The sequence below is a fragment of the Bos mutus genome, chromosome 16 (assembly GCF_027580195.1).
Source record: "Bos mutus isolate GX-2022 chromosome 16, NWIPB_WYAK_1.1, whole genome shotgun sequence".
NCBI lineage: Eukaryota > Metazoa > Chordata > Mammalia > Artiodactyla > Bovidae > Bos > Bos mutus.
The window spans coordinates 70,597,446-70,619,471 of NC_091632.1; the positions used below are offsets into that span (position 1 = coordinate 70,597,446).

At 35.4% G+C, this 22,026-nt stretch overlaps 1 protein-coding gene across 2 annotated transcripts in view; it reads right to left on the bottom strand.

Annotated features, from left to right (window-relative positions):
• Nucleotides 1-22,026, bottom strand: part of BRINP3 (BMP/retinoic acid inducible neural specific 3) — a 485,075-nt gene that overhangs the window by 79,971 nt on the left and 383,078 nt on the right. For both annotated transcript variants that reach the window (XM_070384505.1, XM_070384504.1), the window contains exon 7: nucleotides 11,324-11,546. In XM_070384505.1, coding sequence (XP_070240606.1) covers nucleotides 11,324-11,546 — 223 coding nt within the window. The remainder of the gene's footprint in view (nucleotides 1-11,323; nucleotides 11,547-22,026) is intronic.

A 22,026-nucleotide genomic window follows, 5' to 3' on the forward strand; every position in this document is an offset into this window, starting at 1 on the left:
GAGATTAGATATAACTAATATTAGTATGTTTTCTCATGTCATAGTTTTTAGTTCTAACCATCACATCTGCATTTTAGTTAGGGAGAAGATGAAACATATATTCTTCTTTCTTTAAGGATCCAGTTCAGTAGCTTCATGAATTTCTTCCACTTACATCCATTTGTTATCCATCCAACATTCAAGGGAGGCTGAGGGGGTGGTACAGCATGTGCTTTGCCAAAACAAAGGGTTGCATTTGAAAAGAAAGAGAAATAAAGGAAGAAGGGATGTAACCTCTCTGTTGTTCAGTTTCTAAGTCGTGTCCAACTATCTGAGATCCCCATGGACTGTAGCATACCAGGCTTCCCTGTCCTTCACTATCTCCTGGAGTTTGTTCAAATGTCCATTGAGTTGGTGATGCCATCCAACTATCTCATCCTCTGCCACCCCTTTCTCTCCTGCCCTCAATCTTTCCCAGCATCAGGGTCTTTTCCAATGAGTCTGCTCTTCGCAGCAGGTAGCCAAAATACTGGAGCTTCAGCTTCAGCATCAGTCCTTCCAATGAATATTCAGGATTAATTTCCTTAAGGATTGACTGGTTTGATCTCCTTTCAGTCCAAGAGACTCTTCAGAGTCTTCCCCAGCACCACAATTCAAAAGCACCAATTCTTTCATGCTCAGCCTTCTTTATGCTCCAATTCTCATATCCACACATGTCTACTAGAAAACCCATAGCCTGGACTATATGGACCTTTGATGTCAAAGTGATGTCTCTGCTTTTTAATATGTGGTCTAGGTTTGCCATAACTATTCTTCCTATGGAGCAAGATTGCTTTCTAAGGAGCAATCATCTTTCTATTTGATGGTTGAAGCTACTTCCACAGTAATTTTGAAGCCCAAGAAAATAAAATCTGTCTTGGTTTCCACTTTTTCCCCATCTATTTGCCATGGAGTGATGAGACTGGATGCCACGATCTTTGTTTTTTGAATGTTGGGTTTTAAGCTAGCTTTTTCACTCTCTCTCCCTTTTCTCCCTCATCAAGAGGCTCTTTAATCCCTTTTCACTTTCTGCCCTTGGAGTGGTACCATTTGCATATCTGCAGTTGTTGATATTTCTCCCAGAAATTTCAATTTCAGCTTGTAAATGTGAACCTCTATGACAACCCCACAATTTGTCTTCTCGGTCTATTAGGTCCTCATGAAATTATATACAAGCCCTTGTCCTTTGAAGTATAAGGTTTTTACTTTACTCTCCCAGGCCTCCCTTGAGTCACTGAAGGCTGGTTCAAGAGTTAATAATTAGGAATATGAAGATGTAGAAACAAAGAATAGCTGCTGGGCTGGGAAACTGGGAAACATTTAAGCTGTAAGTCCTTCCTATAGCAGGATCACTGTACTCGTAGTTCCCTGGAAAATATAGATAAAGGCTTGACACACATTCCTAAGTTGTTTTTTTACAGGAAGCAGACCCTTCACCAGATGAAAATTGCTGACTGAAAAACAGATCTTAGACTGGTTGAAATCAGAAGGCTGATGACATGTGAAACTTCACCTTGATGCCAACCAATTAGAGAATTGTCCACGAGCTGATCACGCACCCTGAAGCCTCCTCCCTCACATTGTGTTTAAAACTCCTTCCTTGAAAGCCACTGGGAAGTTCAGGTCTTTTGAACATGAGCTGCCTGTTCTCCTACCACATGTTGAATTTTGGTGTAGTAGCTAAGACTAATATCCACAATTATTCAAAAAGGCACTGCAATTCCTATTTCTCCAATAAATCTGTGTGAAGCTATAAAACTACAGTTTGCAACAGATTGCATGCAGAAACAGCAGTGGGAATTCAATTATCTTCTCTTAAGCCAAATATTAAAGAAATGTGCAAAAATCATTAAAGTTTAAATGTTATATATGTTATTAATAATATGTAATAAGCTTGCTTAATGTTATTTAAATTGTATTAATAAATGCATATTTTAAAATCTGTTTTAATTTTACTATGGTAAATATAGATTTCAATTTATATATACATATATATGTAGATTTATAGCTTCCATAACAAAAAGCTTTTCAGATTTCTCAGTAATTGTTATGCATTTGAAAGAGTCTTGACACCAAACAGGTGGTAACTTCCAGTCAAGATCATCAGAGAATTTCAGCAAGAAGATTTATCACTAAAATAACAGAAAACAACTAAACTTATTATGCAGAGTGACTCATAGAATGATGCTTAAGGCCATTAAAATGGGCCAGTTGAAATAAACCCCACCCTAAATTTTTGTTTTTTTGGTAAGGGAATAATATCTATGCCTTTATAATTCTTCTTGCCCAAGTTGGCAGTAGCCTACTTAAAGCAGGTTTAATTTATTTTTTTCTAGGAATAAATAATGTAATACCACATAGGATATATCCAAATTTATATCTGTTTTTAAAGAAACAAAAATCATTGATTGCTGATTATATACTTATTAATAGAAGATATGAACTATAAACCCTGATCACTTTTTTGAATACTGAGAAACTAACATATCCTGATAATGACTTAAAATTCTTTTCATTTCTGTATTTCTATTGTTTATAAATTAGGAAATTAATATTCTTCACAGACTTTCATTTTCTTCATGAGCCAAACAAAATGTGATTTTTTCCAATATTTAACAGCTAAATTTACTTTACATCATTGCTTTTAATATTATGTATTTATGGTTCTTTATTAGTTGCTATAAAGTACCACTGAGACTTGACAAGTACCATTAAGAGTATGTCAAGGCTGTATATTGTCACCTTGCTTATTTAGCTTATATACAGAATACATCATGCAAAATGCTGAGCGGGATGAAGCACAAACTGGAATCAGTATTGCCAGGAGAAATATCAATAACCTCAGATACACAGATGACACCAGCTGTATGGCAGAAAGCAAAGAAGAATTAAATAGCCTCTTGATGAAAGTGAAAGAGGGGAGTGAAAAAGCTGGCTTAAAACTCAACATTTAAAAAACTAAGATCATGAAATACAGTCCCATGACTTCAATGGCAAAAAGATGGGCAGACAGTGGCAACAGTGGCTGACTTTATTTTTTGGGACTCCAAAATCACTGCAGATGGTGACTGCAGCCATCAAATTAAAAGACACTTGCTCCTTGGAAGAAAAGCTATAACCAACCTAGACAGCATGTTAAAAAGCAGAGACATTACTTTGCTGACAAAGGTCAGTCTAGTCAAAGCTATGATTTTCCCAGTAGTCATGTATGGATGTGAGAGTTGGACTATAAAGAAAACGGAACATGGAAGAATTAATGCTTTTGAACTGTGGTTTTAGAGAAAACTCTTGAGAGTCCCTTGGACTGCAAGGAGATCCAACCAGTCAATCCTAAAGGAGATCAGTCCTGAGTATTCATTGGAAGGACTGAAGCTAAAGCTGAAGCTCCAATACTCTGGTCACCTGATGCAAAGAACTGACTCATTGGAAAAGCCACTGAAGGCAGGAGGAAAAGGGGACAACAGAGGATGAGATGGTTGGATGGCAGCAGCAACACAATGGACATGAATTTGAGCAAGCTCTGGGAGTTGGTGATGGACAGGGAAGCCTGGCATGTTGCATTCTATGGGGCTACAAAGAGTCAGACACGACTGAGTAACTGAACTGAACTGAAGACTTGGCAATAACTTGTGTTTTTTCCTTGTCCTCTTTCCCAGGCCAATAATCTCCCAAATTGCCTTTTTCAACATTATGTAATAATTCTGCCTTGGATGATTATCTATATGCTCTAGTAATACAAAGACTTTGATTAAATTACCTATCAAAACAAAGAAAAAACAAACATATTTACTGCCCTAGACATTGAGGGGCCTCCTTTATCTCAAGAGAGTTTTATGCCATGTTGATGATATTTATTACTACAGGCAAATCACATGTTCATACTTCATTTTTGCTGTTTCCAGGCTATATTGAAAATGGATCCAGATTTTATTTGATTTCTATATATTCTAGATTGGTATCTATTTATATCTATTAGATTTAAGAAGTGAAAGAAACCAACTCCAATGAACAAATATTATAAGGCAAAATTATTGGAAGCACAGTCAGAGGCAGTATCTCATATATGTATTAAACTGCATTAAAAATAAAATGCATTATTATAAAAATAAAATAAAAATGCATTAAAAGAGCAAGTTTATCTAAGGTGAAGAGGCACTATTTTGCAGGAAAATATCAATGAGAAATTGTAAATTGGGATTCCAAGAGCAGTAAACCAAATTAAAAAAAAAATTATAGAAAGATTTCAGTAAATAGGGGGCATATTGAAGAGAATGGGGGTCAACAAAGAGAGAAAATGTCGGATATTCAGAGGTGGAAAAAAGAAAATAGGCTAAAAGAGGATGAAAAAGAACTCAGGGGAAAATATGATTGAAAAGGATTTTTATACATCATTACTGTATGCCAGATGTTGAGAAACAGTATTCACAAAGATTTCTCCCCATGAAAGTGTTAAATATCTATTTTCCATGCATGAATTATAGAGTGGTAACTGCTTGCTTATAATGAGGGACACAAAGTGTCATGTTTTGAGTTTGAGAAGGAAAAGTTGAATAACAAAACTTCAAGAAGAGAAGTACACTAGAGAGTCAAATGAAGACAGGAGTTTAAAGGACACCTGAATTCTCTATCTCCTATTGGGTTCACATGCCAGCTTCATTGTCATACACCATGGACAGTATCCTTACACAAAAGAAACGGCTGGCTAGTCTCCTCACCGTCACATCTCATAGTGTTAACTGACAGAGACAGAATCAGTCTGATACTATATAAATGCTATGTCTTGCCTAAATTTACATGTTGGAATCCTAACCCCTGAAGATGATGCTATTGGGAAGTGGAGCCTTTGAGAGGTGCTTAGGTCATGAGGATGGAGCCCACGTGAATGAGATGAATGCTCTCCACTAGAACCCCACCATCATGGCCCCTAGATCCTGGACTTCAGTCTCCAAAACTACAAACAGTTGTTTGTGAGTCATCCAGTTTGCGGTATTTTTTGTTTATAGCAGCCTAAACAGACAAAGGCACTGTCTCAGCTCCATTTGAAAGAATGGGGGAGAGCATTCACCTGCTTAATGGAGAAACAAAACAGAACATGATATGCATATTATAACAGGCAATTCAATTTATGTAGAGTGGGAAACATTTTACATAAAGTAATAATTCATTGCTGTGTGCGTTCAGAGGTTGAACTAAAGTATTAACAAAAACATCACAGAGCACTCATCAAATATGTATTGAGCACTTGTTGTCTGGGAATGTGAGAGCTGTCTCTAGAAACTCCAGCTGAAAACTAAGCATTCAGATTTCTTGAAATTCTGCCTGTATCTTATCTTTTCAGCATTCCACTGGGCAGGGTAATTCTTCCCAAATACATTAAAATTTCCACAGTTCATTTCAGCATTACCAGATTCCCTTTATCCTCCCCTACCCACAGATACTGTTCAGTTTTTCAGCTTCATTTTCCTCAAGTGTTCATGTTGTTTGTTCTTCCTCTTAGTTCATAATCATGTCATTTTGAATTGGACTAGAATTGGAGATCATGAGGAGAAGGAAGAGAAAAATGGGAAAGCTGGCTGACTCTATGAAATTATACAAATCTGCATTTGGAGATGAGTTTGAAATGGCACTTCAGTTAAGATCAGTTTGATATGTAAGATTTTAGATTATTGCTATGGAAGTTACGTTAGTTAAAATGCATATGTATATAAGTATATATTATATATTAGGGTATATATATAATGTATGAATCTATATATAATGTATATATTTGCATTTAATTCATGGGCATAATATATAATATATAGCGAATGCACATATATTAATATGATTGTATAAGAGTTATTATTAGTAAAATATTCAGTATTAACTCACAAATACCTGGATTCAAGATTCAGTGTTATTCTGTTTTCCATATGATGGATACTAAAGTAATAACTTTCTTTCCTTAACATAACATGAACTATATTTATAAACTTTTCAATGATATACAAGTTAAATACTTTTAATACACTTGATAGTGTTTTTAAAGACAGAGAATACATATTAATATTAGAGTCCATGTTGGCAAAACTTTACTGTAGGAGCCAGGTAGCAAATACTGTAGGGTTTCAGGAGCATGCAGTGGTCAATAACTGCCAGTAGGGTATGAAAGTGGGCACAGACAGTATATAAACATATGGGCATGGCTTTTTTATTGATGCATAGTTTAATATAAACTCATACCATCCTCATCCATCAAAAATACTATTCTCCTTTTGATTTTTTTTTCAACAGGCTGATACAAAAATTGGTGAGGGATAGATCTGACCTATATGCCAATTTCTGACTGCTGTCATAGAGAATACATAGGAGGTACATGACACAGCTCTCAGACAAAGAATGACACAGACGTCAAGTCATCCTTTGCTATGATGTTAGAGAAGTGATTTCATCCTATATCACTTTCCAATGTTAATGAAGAAGAGAGAACTTTGCAAAAATGTTTTAGTAAAATTTCTGAGGTTAGCTGCAGTATGCATGCACTGGCTCAGGATATCCAGCTGCACATCAACTCCATGAGCCATGACAGTACATTGATAGCTTGAAATTGACCATGGTGGAAATATTTCTAACACAAAAATCAGTAAATGTGAATAAATTAGGTTTTCTACCCCTAGAGATGTGGTTGTTAAGCCTTTACCAAGAGACTTTTAAATGTAATATTTCCATAGACCCTTGGCTACTCTGTGAATAAGATATGACAGCACAAAATAGTGTAGTTGAGATGCTTTCTAGGAATATTACATGAATACTTTTCAATAATTGCTGCAGCTAATGTTCTTTAATGAAATGAATATAGCATTTTTACTTATCTCAAAAATTTTTGAATAGCAACAAAAGTTGACTAACTCAAAGAAACCACATGATCACAGGCTTTGGAATTCACTTCAGTGAGAAAAAGCATTTTGCTGTCATGGGAATTCATGAGAGGGATAGTAGTAACAAGGCAGAGCTGCCACCTAGATAAAGGTCCACACTTTACCAGAAAGAAAGAATTACACGCTATATTATGGAGAAAAAAAAAAATCAACTGCCCCACCATTATACAGGAAGAATTAAGAAATAATGTTCACTATCTATCTGTCTAAGAAATAATGTTAGTGAGATATATTTTGCAGGTCTCATTTTTCTTTGTTTCTACTTCTTTTTCCAGATTTTAGAATATCAGATATTGAAAGCTAGTTCTGAGAGCTGGACAAGTTCAAGAGGAAAACTGAAAAAAATTCCATAATGAAAGGACAAAAACCAAAAATACCTGCTAGAAGTGAATCACTGGTTACTTATTCACTTTCTCTTTCAAAGATTTCTGAAAATACACCCCACAAATTTCCAATCTCTTTTCCACTGAATTCTGCTAACAAACTCTACTACATGCTGCTGTTGCTGCTGCTAAGTCGCTTCAGTCGTGTCTGATTCTGTGCAACCCCATAGACGGCAGCCCATTAGGCTCCTGTCCCCGGGTTTCTCCAGGCAAGAACACTGGAGTGGGTTGCCATTTCTTTCTCCAATGCATGAAAGTGAAAAGTGAAAGGGAAGTCGCTCAGTCGTGTCCGACTCTTAGCGACCCTATGGACTACAGCCTACCAGGCTCCTCCATCCATGGGATTTTCCAGGCAAGAGTACACGAGTGGGGTGCCATTGCTTCTCCCTAGTACATATATATATATGTGTGTGTGTGTGTGTGTGTGTGTGTGTGTGTGTTTATAGTTTCCCTATCAGTCCTGGGTGTTCTTTGGAAGGAATGACGCTAAAGCTGAAACTCCAGTACTTTGGCCACCTCATGCGAAGAGTTGACTCATTGGAAAAGACCCTGATGCTGGGAGGGATTGGGGGCAAGAGGAGAAGGGGATGACAGAGGATGAGATGTTTGGATGGCATCACCGAATCGATGGACGTGAGTCTGGGTGAACTCTGGGAGTGGGTTATGGACAGGGAGGCCTGGAGTGCTGCAATTCATGGGGTTGCAGAGTCAGACACGACTGAGCGACTGAACTGAACTGAACTGAATGTAATTTTAGTACATGAAAATCTATTAAGATGGGAAAAGTAAAAACAAAGCAAAATCTCACATTACTGTTAAAAGAAATATGGTGATGAAGAAAAAAAAATCCAAATTCAGTAAAAATCTAGCAAGTGGTCTGTATTTTTTTTTTTTAACTGTGTGGGATGACAATAGAAAACATAGAAATTAAGCTAAATTGAAAAAAAAACAAGTCAAGAAAAAGCCTGAACTATCTTTGATTTATTTAGTTAAGAAGTTTTGGACAACAAATATTTAGTTCTATAGCTTTTTGAATTTGTTTCAAGTAATGCATCTTTCTATTATACTGCCTATTTATTTATTCTGCACACACGTAACTTGAATTCTTGCATATTTTTATTAGAAATATTGTACTGTAATGACACATGAATGTTTAATTTTTATTTATTTTTACTAGAAATTAATGTGTCTCTTTTGACATATTTTACTCCACTACTTGTTTCCTTTTCAGGTCCATTTTCCACTTATCCCTTAAACATATTTCCTATGATATTACATTCAGATCTTATGATTTCATGTGCACTGATGTTTGCCATCTTAAGTTTCTCAAATCTCCCTGAGCTTCATATATATATCTATATATATGTGCATATATATATATTATACATATATAGATATATATATAATCTCCAGTTGTTCTTGATTAAAAGAACACTTAAGGTCAACAAGTTACATTATAAGCAAACTCATCAGTTGCTTCCATCTCATTCTCTCGTATTTCCTCTTATGTTTGAAGATGAGATCATCTATTTCAGTGGTTTACAAACTCTAGCTCACACAGGGAGAATAAGGTTCATTGCAATTAAATAAGTATCTTTTTCAAGCTGTAATTCTCTGTTAGGGAATATTTACTTTAAGTTTGAAGACAGATATATAAAAAATATCTTATGCATGAAATAAATAAGAAAACTTACAGGAAGTATAAAAGAACAAATCTTAATGGTAGTGCTTAGAGAGTAATTTACAGCAGTGAATGCTTATGTTAAAAAAGTGAAAGCTATGAAGTCAGTAACCCACATTTTCTTTCTATGAAGCTAGAAAAAGAAAATTAGAGCATTCACATAAAGCAAATAGAAAAAGAGAAATAAGAGCAATCACAGTGGAAAATCAAATAAAAACAGAAAAATAATAGAGAATATAAAGGAAACTAAAAGTCAGTGTTTGAAAAGAAAGAAAATTGACAAACTGACCAGATAGACAGATAGACAGACTAGGAAAGGAGATGGACAAAAAAATGAAAAGATATCCCAGATATTGGAAGGAGATATTTTTATACCAAACAGTTTCTAAAGGAACGGGGCATCCAAACATATAAATTACTCATACAACTCAATAATGCAAATTAAAAAAAAAAAAAACTAAGAGGGAAGAAAATTCACATAGATATTTCCCCATAGAAGGTACAAAACGGACTATAAGCACATGCAAAGATGTTTAGCATCATTAGTCATGATGGGGAAATGTAAATTAAAACCACAAAAGGATATTACTTCACAACTGCTAGGATGACTATAATCAAATCTCAGATACTAAAGAGTGTTGGTGATGATGTGGAGTAATTGGAGCTGTCACTCATAGTAGGTGGAAATAATAAACAGCAGAGCCATTTTGGAAAACAGTTTGCCAGATCCTCAAAATGTTAAATATAGGATTATCTTCTGAATAGTCAATTCTGTCAATCCTAAAGGAAAGCAACCCCAACAAACCATTTGGAAAGACTGATGCTGAAGCTGAAGCTCCAAATTTTGGCAACCTGATACAAAAAGCTGACTCACTGGAAAAGACCCTCAGAAAGATGCTGGGAAAGATTGAAGGCAAAAGGAGAAGGGGGTGGTAGAGGATGAGATGGTTAGATAGCATCACCGACTCAATGGACTTGAATTTGAGCAAACTCTGGGAGATAGCAGAGGACAGATGAGTGGCAGGCTACAGTCCATGGGGTTCCAAATAATTGGACATGACTTAGTGCCTGAACAACAACAATATATCCAAGAAAATTGAAACATATGTCCAGATTAAAAAAAATAAAGCACACGTGAATGTTCACAGCAGCATCATTTATACTTGACAAAAAGTGGCAACAACCCCAAGTCCATCAAAGGATTAATTGATAGGTAAAATAAAATGTGATATACTACTGATGCATGCCACAAATGGGTAAACCAGAAAGCACTATGCTAGATGAAAGAAGTCAGTCACAAAAGACCACATGTTGTACAAAATGTCAAGAATAATCAAATCTATGGAGACAATTAGCAGATTAGACAAATCTGGAGAGACAAATAGCCGAGGGATGGGCATGGGAATATGCGGAGTATGGGCAAGGGAGTATGGGGCTAAAAATGGATCCAATGAAAATGTTCTCAACTTAGATTGCATACATGTTGAATATGCTAAAATCCAATGATTGTAAAGAATGCAAATGATTTATTTTGAAATTGAATTTTAAAATGTATAAACTTTATTTTTTTTCAGTGAAAAAAATTTGTAATTATAGATTTCTTAATAATTTAATAATCGAGTCAAAGTTCAAGTATTTTATATTGGTGATACTGATACAAATACATTTTTTACTGAATTTTTTTCCTAAATTTTTCCTTAGCTTTTCCTTTTATTCATTTTCAACCTGCTCGTACTAAGTAAATACAACTTTTTACTGCCCTGACTGATCAATACATATTAAACTACCAAATCTAAAACCCAGGCTTCCCTAAGTCAGTTCAGACACAAATATTCGAAGAGTCTGTCAACATTCATATAAATTGTTTGAAACTTTCACAGCAATTTTCATACATTCACGTAGAATGAGATTTATGGTTTTAAGAACGTGTAAAATAAATAAAATGTAGATGCTTTTATTTAAAAGTTACGTCTTGAGAAATATCACTTTTTATTCCTGCTTACTTCCTATGCTTACAATGTAACTGGGTTTTGTGTTTTTATGTTCACTGTCACACAATTATCAGATGATTACCCTGTACAACAAGTTAGAATAATATCTTGATTCTAATGATAAAAAAAAATTAAATAAAAATTAGTCTATGTGTTCCCATTATAGCATTACTTTGGAAAATAACTGCAATTAATCATTTTGAGACTTAAGACAATATGTTTTCAAATCATCTCTAAAAATATGAATAACACTGTATTATGTATATTACTGCACCTACATTCAGAAAATCAGTGAGCTGTCCTCAGTTGTCTACGTTAGCGCACTTATCTTACCTTTGTCTTGGCAGGCTGATGAGGGGTTGTTTATGACACCTCTTGCTAAGGCTAAAGAGCTTGTGTACAATTTTCTGCGCCTTTAGGAAAAGTTGCTTCATGCTGTTCTCCAGTTGTTCATAGCGGCGCTGAAAATTAGAATCCATTGTCCACAAATGCATTATGGTAGATGTGTTGAGGAAATAGTTCATGGGTAGCCTTTTCATAAAGAACTTGAATTCATCTGAAAAAAATGCCAAAATTCAATACTTTAATAATAAAATAATCAGTTTTCTTCTTCTCCAAAGTATATTTAGTATGTTAATGCTGAAACAAATACAAACTGTTATTCTCTGTGTGGCAAATTAATAGCAAGAAGGTAATTTTTTATGATTTAGGATTATTTTCTCTTTTGTTCCTCATAAGATAGAACAAGAACATTCATAGAAAAAGGTAATTAAAATAAGTGTTCTAAAGCAAATATTTGGGGTAAAAGTTTAACTTGAACTTAATTTTTCCATGTTCTCCTTTTGATGATAAGTGAATTTGATGGTGCTGAATTTTTTTCCCCAAAGTTAATAGTCATTAATCTAGCTTTTCTTTCTGGCAACAGCATTAATCATGTTTCAAGTATTGTTTATTAAATAAATATTTTCAGAAATTATCCTTAAATCAGTATAGGAGAATACACAGATTTTCATTAATAAATGTTTGCAGTGGTTAAAGATATATTATCTGGCAAGTGATACAAACCCTATTTTAATCACTATTCTACCCACAAAAAATTTACACAGCATGCATTAAACCTCAGTCTGTTTGTGCCTTGATTTCCTTGTTTGTAAATGAGATAGAAAATTTTTGATTATAGAAATAGCATTTTACTTTAAATTTTTATGAAGTTGCAAATAAATTGTTTTAGTTAGTTGTAAATATCCAATTCAAAAATAGTTATTTTCAAATACCAGTTATAGGTGTTAGTGTTTACTTGAATTTGGACAAAGTATGTTCATACTGATTCCTTGGTAGAGACTGTCTCTATTGAGTGTTTCAAAACCCCCAAGTTATCACTAATATTTAAAAAATATGCCATTCACATGGGAAAAGATAAACTACATTAATATACATATATATATACGGCAATTAATTTATATATATTTTACAAACCAGGGCTATTTCAATAATCAAATCCAAACTATTTCATCAGTGATGGAAAAGGCAACTTGTAGACAATTAACAGAAAGTTATATTCATGAATGTTGAGTTGATATTTTTTCTAGAGCAAATAAATACAGAGTTCTGGCATGTTTTGGATGTTAAATGCATCCAGAAGAACAAGGAAACAAAAGGAAAACCAGGACTTTTTATAGTAAAATTCATCAGGAAAGAGTTTTGAGGATATATCCATTTGATATGCTTCAAATCATTTTTTTAAGTAAGCAGAGTATAAATAAGAGATGCATTTTAAAATTCCAATTTCACAGTCCTCTACATTTTGTTTGGTCCCATATGTCTCCTTTGACAAATTCTCTCCTTTGAATAAAAGAGTTGGGGCATGGAAATTGGAAAGCATTCCCTGGATTATTCACAGAGCAGATGCCACTACTTTGCAAACTAATCATTCATTTCATTTCATTGTCATCTTTTACTTGAACATTTCTGATAAGCTTTTATTGTTTCATGGGTTTGCATATTTTAATTATTTTCATTGTTTGTTATAGTAGTATTATAAAAGTTTCTAAATCAGTACATTTTATTCAAGTTAAAGAATCTATTAATTTATTTATTTTACCAAAGTGGATGTAACAGTACATGCCAGCTGAAAACTGGCACTATGTAATTTTTAAAAAAGGGTTTTAACATGACGTTTGAATAATTACTTCATTATGAAGTCATTAAGAGTCACCATTGATAGTCCCCAAAACAGTTATCGGACACCTGTTGTGCACAAAACATACAGCTATTTCAATCTCTGAGTAGGAATATGAATAAACATTTCATCTTATTTTTTTAAAATGACAAAGACATGTAATATTTTAAAATGTTAAAATAGCATCTTATCTGAAATTCATTCTACTTAGAAGTCAATAGAATGTCCAGAAATATTCCTCTGGATATTTATTCAGTTAATAAAAATTATGTTTATATATTATGAAAATGAAATTTGAATGATACATTAGAATTATTATATAAACCTCCAGATTTACATAACTACAAAGAGAAAATACAATGATTAGTGGACACCAGATTACAGTTAACCCTATAATAATGTCCAAACTCATGTAGAAAATAAAGTGCTCTTGCTTTTAAAACGGCAACTAAACAATGACTGTGGTGGTTTAGTTGCTAAGTCATGTCAGACTCTTGCAACTCCATGGACTGTAGCCCGCCAGGCCCCTCTGTCCCTGGGATTGTCTAGGCAAGAATACTGGAGTGGGTTACCATTTCCTTCTTCAGGGGATCTTCCCAACCAAGGAATTGAACCCAGGTCTCCTGTATTGCGGACATTTACCGATTGAGAATTTACCAACTGAGCTATGAGGGAAGTACAAACAATGACTAACCATACTTTTTTGGGGAAATAAATGTGTAAAAGAAAAAAAAAATTAATGTCACATAAAAATATCCTAGGAGAAATTAATTCAGTATCTGGGTTATTGGAGAGAGATTAATCTGGAAACCCCTGTTTGCAAGATATGTACCAAATGAGTACTTTTGCTCAGCATAGTTTTGAGGACTATGAGAGACAAAACAACAGCAATATCAGTGGTATAAACATCCTGTATGTAAGTCAGTCAGTCTTCTTCACAAAACTAATTCACATGAAGTAAAAAATAATACAAAAGCAGATGCATGATCTTAATGAATTCTGTGGAGCCAAAGAGAATTAGCGCAGGTGACGTCTTTCCAATAAATTATAGAAGACTAGCTAGGCACCATGTAGACTCTCAAGATTACTATTGCTCTTCCAATAAAAATGAAATTTTTTCTAAAATAGCCGAACAAGGTTTGTTGCTGTTGTTTTTTTCCTCTCCTCTAAAACAAATTCTAGTTAACACTTGATATCTAGTTAGTTAACTTTGAAATGAATTCACTGTCTCTCTCTTAACACGAGTTCTCGCTTTGGCAGGAACTCAACTGCAGGGCTTTAAATATTAACTCAGTCCCCTCAATAGTCTTTCATGTAAATTTTATTGGCACAGTTATGTATGTTGAATGCAGATGACTTTTAGTTTTGTAACTCTAATGTCAGCAAAAAACTTTTATTTTTGCTACTGCATTTACATATTGATCTTATGTATTTATATATGTATGGACTTTATTCTCATGCTTCATAGTTGAATTAAATAAGAGTGGAGAACGGAACATTTTTGGTTATAAAAGGACCAGACATAATATGTAGATCCTGATTTGTGCTTCTGTCTTCATTGATGAACATGAAAAACATTGACCAGTGTATTGATTATACATTTTCACATATTCAGAACCTCTGCTCAGAACAGCTTTGGACTATATTTTCAAGAGTGTTCTAAAGCACTCTAAATTTTCTAAAGCTTTGGGAGCACATAATTTACTTCCTCAAAAGTGTAGAAAAGCAATCAGATTATTATTATTATTATTATTCAGAGATGATTTCTTGAGTTGTAAAACCACCAACATATCTAAAACAGAAGCTGCTTCCATTAGCAAGTAGGACTATGGGTGGGCAGGATTCAAGGAGGAAATTTGTGCTTTTATGATTTTTATATTTCATATGAATGTGTTATTCTACTAAAATGTCAATAAATATTGTTAGCCAGTAAAAATCATAGCCAAGAAATACCACTAAGTTGTCATTTCAATATGTATATATCTTATATTTCAGACATTTATATAAAATGCTATTATTTAAAGACTTGTTAACATAAATTTAAAGTCTACTGGTTCACATTCTGGGTTTTGTTTTCTGTATCAATTACTATATTGGTACAAAGTACCTTTTCAGTAGAAATGACAATGCAGTATGGATAATAATTTTAAGTATTATGAAAACATAGCAATAGTCTTTACTAACAAAATATTGTACAATGTATAGCAAAATAAAGAACATGGACACAGAACATCCTTAAATGAAAGGATGTAATAAGCAAAAAAGATGTGTATCATATATACATGAAGAATCCATGAAAACATTTGTTTTTAACCAGAACTCATCTGTTCATTTCTCATGAGAAAAATAACTTCTTATTTTGAGATACTACTGGTCTAGTTCTTCATACATGTATCTCTTATTTATGTTTGTAAACAAAGAAGTTTTAAAATAATACATGTTAATAATATATTCTATTAACACAAAATTTTCTGTGATCAGGAAGTTAATCAAACAAATATTAATTCCTTATACTGAATGCAGTACCTTATCTATAAATGAACACATGTCAAATCTAGTCTGCTATTTTAAGACTGGGTTTTTATTTATTAGTTTGTTTAGTATACAGTAGGTTTTTACCTATGCTAAGTACTACCTCCAAAGTTGAAAAATAAGCATCAAACTCTACCACTGAACTTCAAAGTTACTGCTCACTCAGAGCCACTTCTAATAAAGTTGTTTCTTGAGAATCAGTTTCCTAGAAGATAGTATGGATTCATCTGTCTTCCTCTGATTTTCAAAGAGAAATATCTACCTAGGAAAAAATTTAATTGCAATCCTTGACACTACAGATATACAAGATTTAAAGAGGTAAGATATAAAACTAAGAAATAGATGGGAGTGTGAGTAGGAAGAAGGGCTGATGGGAACAAAGTTGAGACAGAAAATTTAGGTAGTGTCCTGAATGCCAGAAAGTTACTAATGACTGAAATGGAAATCTGACCCTTGAGGGAGTACAATGAAGAGGCAAACTTTGACTCACCCCATAATCCTGATTAGAACTGCTTGTTTTTTAACTTTTATAAAGTTTTCTTTTTCTCCAAACATTTCCAAGGGACTATTTGAATCATTTGTATCAGTTTAACATTTTCTCAACTTCTACAGTAAATCACTGATAGGACTTTGGGTGACCACATATCAATGTAAGTCTATTCAAATCTTTCTATTAACCGTGGGTATAGAGTTTATACTGAAATTGACAAAATACTAGAATACTGCATAAAATAAATGGCAAGCCTGTTCAATAGCCTGTGAACTAGCCAATTTTATGAGGCCATAAAATGAGGGGTTCATGCAGGCATAAATCAGAAATAGAACCTAATTCCTTAGTAGCTGGCCTAGAAATGTTGTGCTTTTCCTGATCATTTTATTTTTCTCTGAAAGATACTTTTATTTATGTTAAAATATTTTAATACAGCAAGACAATTAATCTGTCCTTCATCAAATTGCTCTGTTTATAAACCCCCTTCAAATGTCTGAAAATTTACCCAGAGCTTATCTCTACAATTATAACTATAGTTATCTCTATAGTTATAGTTTATCTCTATAACAAACTATAACTATAGAATAGTCAAGACTCAGGTCTTCACATTCCCAGCATCCTTGCAGCTACAAGATATAGCTGCATCATCTAAGAAATATAGGAATCAAGTGAACACGAGCAGAGTTTGGATCTTACGCTGTTGAAGCAATAACAGAGGATGCCTAGAGCAATTCTCAGGGACATAGTGATTGCAGCAGTAATGGTAGTGTTTGCTGCTATTGGATGATCAGCCACTCAAGATGGTTGTCCTCCTGCTCTCTGTCTGTCCTCTGCTTGACCACCGCCTGCTTCACCTATACTATGCTCATATGATTGACCTTCCCATGTATTGGCCCCAGGCTTCAACTAGTGACTATTCTAGTTTTAGATCAGAACTTCAACTATGCTTATCAAAAGGGCAGTAAGGGGCATGCCCCTCTGCTGGTTTCCTTGGCAACCGATAAGCCAACTTGACATCAATTCCCTATAACTGGTAGCCAAGCCCTGCCCATTGGAGCAAAGAAGGCCACCTTGTGCTACCCCATTGTCCACCACACATGGTGAGGTGTTGCTCTAGGGTCTTGCTTCAGATGTGTAAGCTCTACCCATTCATTAAACAATTAATGCTTCTGTAACTGACTCCAGGCTCTTTCTTCAGTCTTGAAGGTGGGCAAGTGCAGGACTTAAAGGCCTGCGGGGTGCAGCCCTATAGAGATCTAGGGTTACATGCATTCATCAGTGGTGATCTCACTAAATAAGTCTTATGCAAGATTTTTTTTTTTAATTTGTCTCAACCAGGTAGTATGAGTATGATTCTCTAGCTTTCTTGCAGATTCTATGTGCTAACCAATATCCTTTAATTGGTTCCTTATCAGATTGGGTTATCTAGAGACTGATTTTCTTACCTTCATCCAAAGAAAAAGAAAATTCTGGGCTACTAGAGGTACTGGTGTCATAAGTGGTTTGGAAGAGTCTCCATGGATAATAGGAGACTCTTTCTGGATTTGTTGGGGAAAAAGACTTTTTAAATAAGTGCAGTATTCAGGGTGGAAGTTTGACAATAGAAGTACCACCTGTGTTCATCTAGAATGAAGAGCTTGTTGAAGGCACATTTGGGACTATGTGCCTATATAGAACTGAATGAGGAACATAAAAATTTCAAAGACCGAGACTGACTTGGTTACTACAAATAGAGATGGCTTGCCTAAAGAGCTCAAAATCCTACTTTTTTTTTTTTCTCAAAGCACAGAATGCTGGAAAGGACTAAAAGAGATCTTTTATCTCTTGCAGCTGTAGGGCTTCAAAACAAATTTTGATCCCAAGACTGAATTTAAATTCCTGCCAGATCTGTTAAAGTTGGAAAGAACATTAGAAGGGGTGGGAACCTGGGAACTGGAAGGTAGATTGGGGGAGGACTGGGATGAACTCAGAGTAATCCAGAACACTAATGCTCACTTTCTTTGTCCCCAAGAAACAGCATCTTCTCTCCTGCATGATGGACTAGATTATCTTGCTTCGAGTCATTGTGATGATTTTAATCAAAGAAATGACCGTCATTAGGAAGCAAATTTCATCACATCCCACTTCCATCATCTATCATGTCCCAAGGGAGTTTATTGAAAATATTATGACTTTCCAGTTGTTATCAAGAATTTGCTGATTTTCTACTGGAGAAAGAACATTAAATGCATTGATAAAAGGAATGCATGCATATCTGATGAATATTATATTCTGTAGGATGGGGACATCTGTTAGTGGGAAAATCTGTGTGAAATCGGATGGTGGGCTCTGGTTTCAATTAGGACACAATTAACCCTCTGTGACTGAGGCCTAGAAACAGAGATTACACCTCAGAGGCAAAGTGGACATTGGTATTGTCATAGATGATAAGTCCAAGGTGCTATTCAAAAAAGTCTACCTGGAGGAATTTTAGAGTTCACTAATCAGGTCATGGTTCCTTGGGATTTAAATGTGGAATCAGTGCTTTGAGGTCCTCTTTTTAATTTGTATTATTGAAAGAAAAAAAAATCTGCAAAAGAGGCCTGACTTGAGTTTTCCTGAGAGAGGAATGGTATCTGGAGTTCTGAATGATTTCAAGACTCAGAACTCTTAAACACTACTTAATAGATCACATGTTTCTTTTGCATTATGAATTAACCCCTTGGGCTCCTAATGCCACATGAAACAGAGAGGGGCCTTATAGAAAGTAAACAGTAAATTGGGTTTTCTATGAAGCCTCCTCAAATCAGGTCCAATGGGATCCTAACCCAGACCATGTTTATTTTCTGGTCTCTGAGTTGGACTGTGAAGAAGGCTGAGCGCCGAAGAATTGATGCTTTTGAACTGTGGTGTTGGAGAAGACTCTTGAGAGTCCCTTGGCCTGCAAGGAGATCCAACCAGTCCATTCTGAAGATCAGCCCTGGGATTTCTTTGGAAGGAATGATGCTAAAGCTGAAACTCCAGTACTTTGGCCACCTCATGCGAAGAGTTGACTCATGGGAAAAAACTCTGATGCTGGGAGGGATTGGGGGCAGGAGGAGAAGGGGACAACAGAGGATGAGATGGCTGGATGGCATCACTGACTCGATGGACGTGAGTCTCAGTGAACTCCAGGAGTTGGTGATAGACAGGGAGGCCTGGCCTGCTGCGATTCATGGGGTCACAAAGAGTCGGACACGACTGAGCGACTGAACTGAACTGAACTGACTAAAGAATTAAAATAGAAAAGCTTTGTCTCACTAACCTATCAGGTAAAACCTATAAAGGTAAGATGGATAAAAGGAAGCTTCCTTCTCCTAGGAAAAGACTAAATTCAGGTGATACTGCTTTTTTTTTTTTTTTTTTTTTAATGCTCGACATGGTTGCAGGACTTGGAGATCTGTTCAACACTGAACATTTTGAAAATAGTAATCGCGTTACATCTCTAATTAACTCACATATTGGTGATCTGTCAATCACAGAGTAACTCTACTTAAAGCTGCCATTCCAGATATGGTAGCTTACTGGTGACTGGACTCCTAGCACTAGGGAGAAAGTTTCTTCTATGGTACAAACTCTCTTATCTATCATTATAAAAAGGGAAGCCTGGAAGCAGTTTTTGTTCCTATGTCAGCTATGAGAATGAAGCATCTCCATCATATTCAAGGGTCAAATCATTCCTCAGCCTCTGTCTGCCAAGTGTCTTCAAAGGAATGCAGACCACTGCATCCTGTTATGGGACATATTTTGTTAATGACATCATACTAAAAAATACGTGCAAAATACAAGTAACAGGTATCCTGTCTGCTGGCCAATATTTTAGCTTATCAAGCCTCTGATGTGCGAGTGAAATTTCTGAGAGTCCAGAGCACATTTGGGTAGCTTCTCCAAAGCGAACAGCAAGCAACTGCTCTCCTCCAGCTCCCTTTAATAACAAAACTCTACAGATCTTTGAAGAAGCAGCAAATGAATTATCTCGTAGCATCACTGATAACGATGACTGCAATGATCTCTCTTGGGCTGTCAAAGGTGCACATTGCAGATGTGTGTTCTCCTTATACGCTCAAAAGATGGCACTTATTATGTGATTTTGTTACCGTTCCTGGCACAGCCTCAGAGCCAGGCTCTCCAGTTCTGCTGATTCTGTCAGCTACCCAATCCGCTGTCTGCACATAAATTGCTTTTCTGCTACAGTCAGATTCTGTTCTTGCAAGAATGCTGACTGATACAGTTAATGGGGCCCTTAAATATAATTAGAAGATGGAGTTCAACAAGAGTATAACAAATATTTTTTGAGTGTCTAATGTGTGACAATCGCTGTGCTAGTTAAGAGCTAAAATTACATTAATAATCATTTTTGTAACTGTAGTAGTAATTTCTTCACAGGTTTAGTAAATTAAATGGGATAATAATGAAAATAAAATACCTTTTACATAATTAGTGATAAATAAATGCTAGCTATTATTTTTCTTTTTATAATTTATTCCATGTTTCTATGTGTGCCGGGCTGAGCAGTTAAAGTGAATTTTCTCATTTAATCTTTCCAGCAACCCTATTGCTGGGTACTGGGTAACCAGTACTGGGTATTTCTGGAGATGAGTACTATTATACTCAGCATTTCACTGAGGAGGACAAAAGACTTAGCAAGATTCAATCAATTGTTCAAAGTGACACAGTTATTAATTAGAACCCAGAACAAAAGACGTCTGTTTGAAAAAAGTGTGCTCCTATCTTTATAAGCATAAACTCTTTTGAGAGTTGACAGAAAAACAAAATTATTCCTTCTTTTTAAAGACTGCTTTTCTTCAGTAGATTTTTCACAAATATTGCTATATCCAATCTCATGATAACACTGCAATAAGATAGGCAGGTTTTATTGAGATGTGATGTGAAACAATTTTGAATTAAAGGATCATTCAGTTCAGTTTAGTTCAGTGGCTCAGTCATGTCTGATTCTTGTGAACCCGTGAATCACAGCATGCCAGGCCTCCCAGTCCATCACCAACTCCTGCAGTTCACTCAAACTCATGTTCATTGAGTCGGTGATGCCATCCAGCCATCTCATCCTCTGTTGTCCCCTTCTCCTCCTGCCCCCAATCCCTCCCAGCATCAGAGTCTTTTCCAATGAGTCAACACTTCGCATGAGGTGGCCAAAGTATTGGAGTTTCAGCTTCATCATCAGTCCTTTCAATGAACACTCAGGACTGATCTCCTTTAGGATGGACTGGTTGGATCTCCCTGCAGTCCAAGGGACTCTCAAGAGTCTTCTCCAACACTACAGTTCAAAAGCATCAATTCTTCAGCACTCAGCTTTCTTCCCAGTCCAACTCTCACATCCATACATGACCACTGGAAAAACTATAGCCTTGACTAGACAGACCTTTGTTGGCAAAGTAATATCTCTGCTTTTCAATATACTATCTAGGTTGGTCATAACTTTTCTTCCAAGGAGTAAGTGTCTTTTAATTTCATGGCTGCAATCACCATCTGCAGTGATTTTGGAGCCTCCCAAAAATAAAGTCTGACACTGTTTCCACTATTTCCCCATGTATTTCCCATGAAGTGACGGGACCAGGTGCCATGATACTTAGTTTTCTGAATGATGAGCTTTAAGCCAACTTTTTCACTCTCCTCTTTCACTTTCATCAAGAGGCTTTTCGGTTCCTCTTCACTTTCTGCCATAAGGGTGCTGTCATCTGCATATCTGAGGTTATTGGTATTTCTCCTGGAAATCTTGATTCCAGATTTTGCTTCTTCCAGCCCAGCATTTCTTGTGATGTACTCTGCTGCTGCTGCTGCTGCTAAGTCGCTTCAGTC